The sequence below is a fragment of the Maniola jurtina genome, chromosome 14, assembly GCF_905333055.1.
Source record: "Maniola jurtina chromosome 14, ilManJurt1.1, whole genome shotgun sequence".
Lineage (NCBI taxonomy): Eukaryota > Metazoa > Arthropoda > Insecta > Lepidoptera > Nymphalidae > Maniola > Maniola jurtina.
The window spans coordinates 11750706-11761680 of NC_060042.1; the positions used below are offsets into that span (position 1 = coordinate 11750706).

The 10975-nt window shown below is 36.2% G+C and overlaps 1 protein-coding gene across 1 annotated transcript in view; it reads left to right on the forward strand.

Moving 5' to 3' along the window:
- The first annotated feature begins 292 nt into the window (after nucleotides 1–292).
- Nucleotides 293–10975, forward strand: part of LOC123872028 — a 76650-nt gene continuing 65967 nt past the window's right edge. The window contains exon 1 of the mRNA XM_045916144.1: nucleotides 293–445. Within this exon, the coding sequence (XP_045772100.1) occupies nucleotides 429–445 (17 nt within the window). The 5' untranslated portion in view covers nucleotides 293–428. The remainder of the gene's footprint in view (nucleotides 446–10975) is intronic.

The window sequence follows — 10975 nt, forward strand, 5'->3', positions numbered from 1 at the left end:
AAGTCAGAAGTTCACTAGCCGTTTAGTTTCAGAAAGACGAAAAACCGAAGATCGAACAGCGACCAATTTAGCCTAATCAGTAACTAAACTTGCAACTAAATAAGTCTGTGTAAAACAGCCTTTAGCAGGGTTTAGACTGGCGGCTACGTTAGCTACGAAAAGTTTCCGTCTTTCCGTTCCAAAAATGCAACGGTGTGCAGACCAATGCAACCTGTCAAAGACTCTTGTGACTCAGGAGTCAAGTCACAAGTTCAAGAGCAGCGGCACTAGCCGTTTAGTTTCAGAAAGGCCGTAGCTTTCGCGTCAGCCGCACGCGAGTGTTGCATCGCGATCGAGTAGTGTGCATGCGTTTTAATTCGAACTTATTAAACGAGTGATTTTTTCCCGCACTATAAGGTTTTTGCTGGCAGGTCGTCGGACAACCAACGATGCAGAACTTCATAAGGTCAGTTGTGCAGGGCTGCCAATTAAAACTTTTTTCTTCGAAGAAAAGCTCTAGAACTTTTTCAGTTGCAAAAAGTTTTTCAAAATTAATTAGATTACGCCGGAAAACTCGTCAGTTGAACATAGATTAGCATTGTTTTGTTTAAATTCTATTTATAGTTTTTCCAAGTACTTTAGGAAAATTGAATTGGTACAATAGATTTATTTGAACTTTTATTCGTTTTTCCCCCTCTTATATATTGCAAATTATTAAATTCTCAAGAATTATATAAAAATTTGTATTCCTTTTTTTAAAACTAATTTAATAAGGAATTTCCGCGGATATTTTTTTCTCGTTATTTTAATTAGGGAAAAAAGTGGTGATAGCTAAGTGGCCTAATCCCTAAGTCGGCAAGTCCGAGTTATCCTATCCTAGACACGAACGTCTAACTTTACATAGTTATATGCATTTTTTAAGCAATTATTTAATCACTTGTTTTAACGGTGAAGGATGATGAAATATCTAAGTTAATGTTCTGCATAATGTTCTCTAAGGATAGCGTGGTAAACTACAGCCTAAAATCCTTCTCATTATTTATTTATTATTTATATTTAATAAAGATTTATTTATTTATTATGAGAGAATACCAACGCTCAGTATTGGGCTGGCGATCTGAAGATTTTGATGAAGCAGTGTGACAACCGACAACCCTACTTAATTAAGCGTCTCGTGTAGCTATTTTTAATTCCTTTGCAGGGTTTTTAGCATGAAAATTTTTAACGCTATTTATAACTCTATGGTCATATTATGTGGAATTTTTATTGCACTTTGTACGTGTCTTTAACCCATATAGAGGAATTTATAGTTTTCGCAATAACTGTGGTCCACGACAAAACAATGGACCCGCGACGTTCAACTCCCATAAACATGCAGGTCTTGTGGGACAATAGTACGAAAGGCTATTAAAAATATTTATTGTGATTCGAAATAAAATGAGCGTAGTCTTTTAGACCAACCTTAGTTCAAAAATACATTTGTTTTACGAAGTAACTCTTCTAGTCTGCGGCTCTCTACATTTGGATTGTAAAATCAGTGTGGTTTTTTCACTTACCTGACTTGTGTCTATTTTTCTCTAAACTGTAACACATGTAGTGAAAGGCTTCAAAAAATTTCACATCTTTTTCTTGTTTTTGGTTGGTTCATGAATACAGCAAACGTCACGAAACCAATTTTTTCGTCTTATTTCCCTTCTTTCTGCAAGGAATAATACAGCGGATAAGCTGTGATAGCCCAGTGGTTAGAACGTCCACCTCCTAATCAGAGATCGGGGGTTCGATCCCGGGTACGCACCACTAACTTTTCAGTTATGTGCGTTTTAAGCAATTATTTATATATAATGATATTATTTATCTCCATTCAAAATTTCAACCAAATCGGTTTAGTAGTTTTTGCGTGTAGGCGTAACAAACATACACACACATATACACACAATATACGCACAAACTCCGTGGGGACGCGGTTCGATCTCGGGCACGCATCTCTAACTTTTCGGTCATATTGTGGTTTTGCTAATGGTCTGAGGGCCATAGCCTAACCTTATAGACCATAGTAAATCAACTAATATTAAAAGTTAAAACCCAGCGAAAACCAATAAATAAAAATTCTCCAAAAATAAGACTAAAGAACAGTTAGATCACTTAGAGCTGTTATATGAATATGGCGATTTGAATAAAACATTAGAGTTGTAATTTTTGTGATAGCCTGAGAATTGATCGGACGAAGGTGTGAAGGGAACGGGCCATATTCACTGTTCGAGTGGTAATTGCACGTCAGTTTGATTTATTAACTAGTGTAATACGGTAATATAGTGGATAATAGTTTAACCGGTAATCTATGGGAAAATTGTTTATAAGGGATCTTTCGCACTGTGGTTGTATAGTCGTTCCGATTTTAATAAAACTTAGGTGTCATTATAGAGTCGGACAAAGGTTATATTTTTATAATACTTCTCACCACGAGAAATTAAGTATGTGAAATAAATTTTACTTCACAGTGACACATTTTATTAGTAATACAAAGTTATTTTTATACACTGTACTTGACCTTTTATTATTAATTCAATATTTAGGACGATGCCCGCAACTTCATAGATTAAGGCTTTTTAAAATTGCCGTGGGTACTCTTGCATTTCGGGATAAAAAGTAGCCCATACCTATGCTTGGCTTGCAAAATTTCTCTGTATCTCTCGTCAAAATCGGTTAAATGGATCGTGAAAAGGTAACAAACAGATCGACCAACATACCCTTTTGCAATCGTAAATAATATTATTAATGTGGACTATGGATGTATGGATTAAGATGCGACATTCTCATGTGAAACAGAAATTCCTTTCGAATGAAGTGTACCAAGTAGTAAATAGCATGAATGTTTCAGTGGCTATGTGTATAAGCAATAAATGAAGTCATACAAGTGAGAACACGGTAGCACAGGTAGGTAATTGCTCTGCGTGTAATTCGATCAGCAAGCCGATTCAGAACTCTTCGATAACATGCCGTAGCGATACGATTTGGTATCGATCTCGTATCGAAATAAAATTGTCAGAACGTTCAGCAGTTCTGGTTTCGTTTCATCGACTTTATTAACCGATCGCAGATTACTACTTACTTACATATTGCACAATTTAAATATGAAGGCTTAATAAATGCCTGCTTCTATACAATATTTATTGAATACATCATCTTCAACTCTTTGCCGGCTCATTACTGAGAACGGGTCTATTCTCAGAACGAGTCGTCTAAAGTTCAGACTTAAAACTATCATATTGGGGTCAAACTCACAATATAGGTAGGTACGAGTAGGTATCTTCTATTTTACTCATCAGCTAGAACGGATTTTATACTTACGCCAAAATATGAACCTATAATATATATCTATTATCTATGATACCATTGGTACTGAAAGTATTCACTGAATCTTCTGCGGCTTGCACTAGTATGTGATCACTTTATAAGGCTAATATCAACATTGTATCGCTACAATCTAATGGAAATTGATCAGGCTAGGAAGTTGTAAACGTCTGGGAAACTTTATCTCAAGTATTTCATTCAAAGTTCTAAGCAATGTTGCCAGAAAAGGGCATCTTAGAAAAGCTTCATTAACATATTTTAAAGTTCAAACAGTCCTTTTCGAATTAATGTGATATATTAATAGCTGTTTATAAATATATAATAACCGTTCAGTGTTTACTAAAAAAACATTTTTATGTGACTATTCTGAAATTACTTTTTTCAACGTGACAGTTTGGTTAATAAAGTGGTGAGAGCTGTGCATTGTCTGGGATAAAAGTATGTACATATCAAAGGGTGCTATTAATTACAAGTCTGAATAGCATTTTTCTTTGTGTTTTATTTATGTACCTGTTGTATTCAGTACATTTTAAATAGTTATAGAGTATAGACTGATACTGTTATTTAAATTATATTAAAAGTTCACATCCACAGTGCAGATAGACCCTATCTAAAGTGTAATTTAAACAACTTCCCTAAAATTAGGTGTCCAGACTAAAATAAAATTATGTGAAAAAGCTAGTAAAGCCATTTTGGCCTTTAGCAAAACGAAATAGAGGCTATTTTCTTATGAACAATTTAAGAAGTAGAGCCCAGTGGCCAACCGTATAAGATCATTATCACTGTCTCGAACCCTTTCAGTATATTATCCAAAAAGCAACGCGGCTGGCTCAATTCGAGGAGAGAAGCTATGCGCAACGATTCCCTCTGCAAATTTTTTGATTATATCAGACCACTTGGTCAAACTCAGAAATCTAGTACTTAATCAGTGCTTGGTTTTATATCTGACCTGAGGTAAAACGCAGTTAAAGAAGAAAATGCGTTATAATATTAATGGTGTGGCACATGGCAGTATTTGCAGTTGTTGTTTTACGCGGGGATAAATCTCTAAATTGCTTGACGTTATGGTTATTTCGACAAGTAACAAATCTCGGCCAACGCCGCTAGATGATGAACACAGATTTAGTTTGATTTTTTAACCTGACCTGCTAGAAGGGTATTCAACTGAACTTGAAATATGAATATCTCGTGTGACTGACTCTATTCTCTATGAAAAGCATAGCATATATAAGTAATGCATTGTAACGTCGGGTTTTATTTTGTCAGACTTTATTTAAATGACAAAAACCAAAACATTCTTATTTGCACTTTACAGATGTTCATGATAGACCTCGACTCTACCAGTACACGATATCAGCACTCACCTGCATCATTTAAGGCTCTATAGCTAATATCTATTGAACATATTTTGATTTTCCTCAAACTTTATTAACGAGACAGGTAATTCACAAAGAAACATAAGTAACTTAATTCTTAAATAATAATTCTTAATTCATAAACAAGTGTTAATTAAAAATTTATAACACCCCCGACAAGTGACGGTTACAGTAACTAGAAAAGAGCTGATAACTTTCAAACGGCTGAACCGATTTTTTTGGATTATAGCTAGGAACACTCTCGATCAAGCCACCTTTCAAACATAAAAAATTAAATTAAAATCGGTTCATTAGTTTAGGAGCTACAGTGGCACAGACAGATACACACGTAAAACTTATAACACCCCTCTTTTTGGGTCAGGGGTTAATAACTTAATTCTTTGTCGTTTCTAAGTAGAGTTTAAATCTGCGCAAAGTCAATATACGCTCTATAAATCTGTCTGTCTACTCCTGAGCGAGTTGGTTGATGATAAAGTCCAATGTAATATTAAATTGCAGGCGCGTGTATTAAAATTGGAGTGTAATATTGTAATATTGAAGTGTAATGTTATAATGAACTTCGCATGGGTCTGCTGTCCGGCGATTAGTTGGGTGCGGACTGCGGATTCGATTACAGACTTAGATAGGGCGTTCATGTGAAATTTATAACAGCAATTTTGTTAATAGATTCGTGTCTTGTAAAGGTTTGTGATTAATTTTGTAAAAAAGCAGGGTACACGCATTACATTTTTTTGACGTGACAACGTCTTATAATTCGATAGAGCCGGCTGCCCGCACGAAAAAACATGACTCATGCGGCGTTACCTCGCTCTGAGGCGTTCCATGTAAGGCTTGAAGTGCAAGCGAGAGCGCGGAACGAGCGACAAAGAAGCACAATCGGCCTTTGTTGTCACGTTCAACTATCGTCAGTAAACCGACTTTACAGACAACCAATTTTTTTTTTAAAGAATATTAGCCAAGTTTATTATGCTGACTAATATTCTAATATTCTCCTTTCCCCTCCAACTAAGCGTAAAGCTTGTGCTAGCAATAAATACGACAATAGTGCAACGGATGGTATTTTGTCTACACTTTTACCATCAATTAAATTTTTTGTATCCGTATAGATAAAAGGAACTGTTATAGGATCAATTCGTTGTAATATATATCTGCCTAGTTTTAAATTTTTTGACTAGGAAGGTGGTGGTAGTTTTTAGAGGTGCTATAGGCCTTTAAGGCCTGTCTGTCAGTACTCCTTTCATCTATCTTACTTGCTTATCCGCGCATCTATTATAATTCGTAAAAATAATGCAGTAGTCCGAGATGTAAGATGTTCACGATCTAAGCGTTTGCATATTAGATCACTACTTTGCCTTTGGTGAGATCGCGGTCAAGTGCAAAACTACTTAGGTATTTATCAAAAAATTTAAAAGTCTCTCACTTGAAGCACTTTCTCTCCAGAGTGCAGTGGTGTGTGCTTTACCAACCTGTGTGTGATTTGGAAATTTGAAATTGACTCAGGTTGGTGGAAACCGTCGGCCGTGGCCCGTGGCTATTTCCCACCCTACTTACTTTACTACCCTACTACTACACCGCACAGTTGATGTACCTATCGCCAAGCATTTAGAGCTGTTCCAGTACGATTTTTGCACACAACCAAATAAACAGCCAGATGGAAGCGGGCCATCATAACTTATCTACATTAGGTAAAATGAAATCCAGCTTTAATTTGTCCTCAAATAAAAAAACCGGCCAAGTGCGAGTCAGACTCGCGCACTGAGAGTTCCGTACTCGGGTATTTTTTCCAACATTTTGCACGATAAATCAAAAACGGTTATACATAAAAATAAATAAAAATCTGTTTTAGGATGTACAGGTAAAGCCCTATATATGATACCCCACTTGGTATAGTTATCTTATTTTGAAAATTGAAACACACTTTAATTTTTTTTAATGATGTAGCCACAAATTCGCGGTTTTCAGATTTATCCCTGTACTTATGCTATAAGATCTACCTACCTACCAAACATGATTCTAGGTCAACAGGAAGTACCCTATAGGTTTCTTGACAGACACGACGGACAGACGGACAGACAGACAGACAACAAAGTGATCCTATAAGGGTTCCGTTTTTCCTTTTGAGGAGCCCTAAAAATATGATTATAGTCTAAGCTGAGATGATCATTGATCACAGTCCAATGATAATGTTTAGCCAATTAATTAAAATTAAATATAATACGTCTAACATCTCTTCAGTTAACGTTAATCCTTAGCTCTCAATCCAATTATCGGGTAGGCCTGTTCCGCAGGCCTGTATCAAGTAGGTTCATAAATTGTCTCCATTGAACGACACGGTACGATTCGGCGCACCATTGGCACAAGATACGAAACAGCTCGGAGCGTTGGTACCGGTGCCACACAGGAACCATACAAGAGCAGCATACATATTCATACGATAGTGATAGGGCTTTTAATCCGATTGTACGAGTATATAAGACGTATCGTACGTATTAACTCAGTGCAATGGGAACTTTAGTAGGTGGTAATATTTTATGAGTCTTGCTGGATGCTAGCCAACTACCTCGGTGGATTGCAGGCTCTCCTGAATAACAGATAATACGCTTGCAGATGATTTCCTTTTATTTCCGAAATTTCTGGGCGATTAAATGCTCATTCCAGATCGCTTGTCATGTTTTTCCACTGTTTCCACGTCATATTGTTTCATATTCTTTCAAAAAAATAATTTTTTTCGGTATTGTTTTGGCATGTCTTACGTTTTCACAGACGCAACGCAGGCGTTATTATGTTAAAACTTAAAAGTGTTGTCCTTGTCCCGCTCGATTTACGTATAGCGCTGTCCTTGTCAATAGTGAGATGTTCGCTTTTAGATCTCCAACCATAGGTACAAAAATTGCCTTTGACAAAGGGAGACTTTCTTACGGAACTACTACTTCTTACTTCTTCTTTAACTAGGAGATCTTTTTATAACAAGTGTCTTTAGATCTTCTTCCTTGTTCTAATATTTTATTCGTCATTCCAAGCCCAAATAGTTTTCGATCTTGCGTGTCTGAGAAATAATGACATGTTTATTCTTAATTTTAATACCCTTGATTTTATTCTTGGCGCCGCTTCTGCTACTTTAATTGATACCATCAGTTCAATGAAATAATTGCCGGCGCTTTTAACTCATTAAGGGAAGTGTGCGTGTGGGCCGGGATTCCGCGAACCCGGGATTGAGTCGCGTGATGTCCGGGACGAGGTGACTAGACGGACATGGACATTAATAGCACTAACGGTTCTTGAGGGCTCTCTGACTTTATAAAGTTCTATAATGTGTGATAAAATTCTTTAAATTCGTAAGTATGCAAACGTTTGGACAGTAGATCTAGCAGTCCAGGAAGACGCATTGACTTGACAAGGATATAAATGTTCCTGACTCCTGAGTGTTCACGAACCGTTCTTGAGAATATGTCCTCAAGTGATGGTTGAACCCATACTATAGGTTGAAATTAGAGCAATGGAATTATCCTATCCCTGCAATACAGCAGTAAATAGACTACACTCTTGCACTTGTGAAACCCTGGAAAAAGCATCATATATAAAATACTTAGGTTTGATTATAGATGAGAATTTAAATTGGCAACCACAGATATCAGCGGTGGCCAAACGAATAAGGCGTTTAATACATGTATTTAAGAACCTACGGGACATAGTTGACACAGATCTACTGTATAACGTCTATACCGCTCTTGTTCAGTCCATTCTAACATACTGTATCCCAGCATGGGGAGGAGCTGCCACAAATCATATGATAGAAATAGAACGGGCACAGAGAGCCATCATAAAAGTTATGCTTCGGAAACCGCGTAGATTTCCAACTGAACTGTTATTCAAGGAATCACAACTACTGACTGTTCGACAATTGTATATCATGCATACCATTCTACGATATCATGCGAACAACCCCTCTCCTATGTCACCGGAACATAAAAAAAGGAGAAAGACTCACATTGCTTTGCCTAGGACCAAAACCAATTTTGCCAGACGACAGTTCAACTATTTAGGGCCGTACTTGTATAGGTGTATTAACAAAAAAGTTAAAATCACCCATTTAAATAAACATGGTCTTAAAAAATGCCTAAAAAACTACCTAACTAAATATAATTACGAGGAAACAGAAAAACTATTAAATACATACATTGCGCAAAATATAATCTGATCAAAATCATAGACATATACGCACGCACACACACACACACACACACACACACACACACACACACACACATATCAACCTTTACATAACAATTTATATTTGTATTTTTAACTTATAATTAGATTTATTTCAATTAATTATAAACATTGTATGGGAAGGCACTGGCCCCTATAATACGGGCTGTCCTAGTTTAGGGGCCAGGACTCCATGAAATGCGTATATCTAAATTTGTGAAATAAATTTTCATTTCATTTCATTTCAATTGTGCGTGTTAGCCGGGATTCAGCGAATCCGGGATTGAGTTGTGTGTAGGGATTGCAATCCAGCGGCATTTTCAATCCAGCTGGATTTTTGCTGGATCGAAGCAAATCCAGCTGGATCCAGCGCGGATCCAGCACCTATCGTTTTCTCAAAGAAATGCAATTTTTTTAATGTTTTCACTGTAGAAATTTTAATTACTAACTACGTATATTTGTTTGTAGTTATATTATGAGGTTCTTACCTATGAAAAAGGCGTTTTTAAAAAGGAAAAAAAGAAAAACATTTTTTTTTATTGAAATTGGATACCTATTTTTAATCAATCGAAATATGTACCACTTATCAATACACTTTCGCCATTTTATAGGTAATTCATTGATTCCAGTGCTGAAATAATTGTGGGAGCAAGAATCAATAAAGTCTTTGAAGGCAATAGAATCTTTGTACTGAATCGAAATTGAATATTTTTTCCTTGCAAGAAATTGTCTAAATTTCGAAAAAAATATTTGTTGGAGCAAGTTTTGGGGAGTATGGTGGGTGTTTCCAATCCCAGCTCCTTAATTTAGCGACCTTTGGACGTGAAGTATGAGGTCTAGCGTTATCGTGAAGCAGCAGTGGGCTAGAGCAATTGACCAGTCTCAGTTGTTTAACGACTATAGCCATCGTGGTTTGCAATTGTAGACAATAGAGATCTATCGTAATGGTCTAGCTTTTTCTTTTCATTTACGTACCTATTTTACTAACTTTGTAGGGCTCTCAGATTCTCAGTCTCACTAATTTTCGAAATAAAGTTACGTAGCCTATCCCAATTACCACTTAATAGAAGTTCAAGTTATGATATAATTTCAGACTTGAGAGGTCAATCAATTATACTTATTACAGTTTTTTTTACTTTTCTGAAAGACATTCAATGGTTTTTTGCGCGAAAAGTCAGTTAATTACTTGTTTTTAGCTGATTGCGGATCCGCACCGCTGGATCCAGCGTCAGATGCTGGATCCAGCAAGCACCAAAAACGTGCTGGATCCAGCTGGATTGCTGGATTGCGGATCCAGCATTGCAATCCCTAGTTGTGTGATATCCGGGACGCGGAGACGAGAGGACATGGACTAACGGTTATTGAGGGTCTGACTTTATATAGTGTTCTACAGTTAATCGCCAAAATTTTTATTTAGCAACTAGAATGGCTATGCAATTATACCTTAATGCGTGTCCATTTGTGACAAGTTTTTTATTTTAAAATATTCGCGAATCTCAGGTTTATTTATTGTACCACATTTTCGATGAGCATAAATCAATAAATAACAGTTCTATTCTATCGCTAATATTTACGAAGGAAGCTTATCTTAAAAAAAAAACTGTATTGTAATATTCGACACACACATTTTTATATTCTCCAAACCAATATTGAGTTAACGGTATCAAATAAGTGTATTCCAATCCAATCTAAAAATAAAATAAAGTGTTTTCGCATTGATCGTTTATGAATTGCAATCTGCACTAAAATTGAGCAAAAATACCTACGTGATCATCATCATCATCTTAACCCATTGCTGGCTTACTACTAAGCACGGCTTCTCTTCAGAATGAGAAGTGTTTTGGCCATAGTTCCGGAAAAAACAATCCGCATTTTTTGAAAATTTAGGGGACAAACGTAAGGTTCTTCTTAGGATCCCACAAAAAAAGAATGCAAGGTTGTAAAAGTGCCATTCTATTAAAAAACTGCGCAGTAAAACCAATTATATCTATACTAATAAATAAAATTGGAGTGTCTGTCTGTAATTTCGAAATAACTACCTCATATTAAGCTCATAGGGT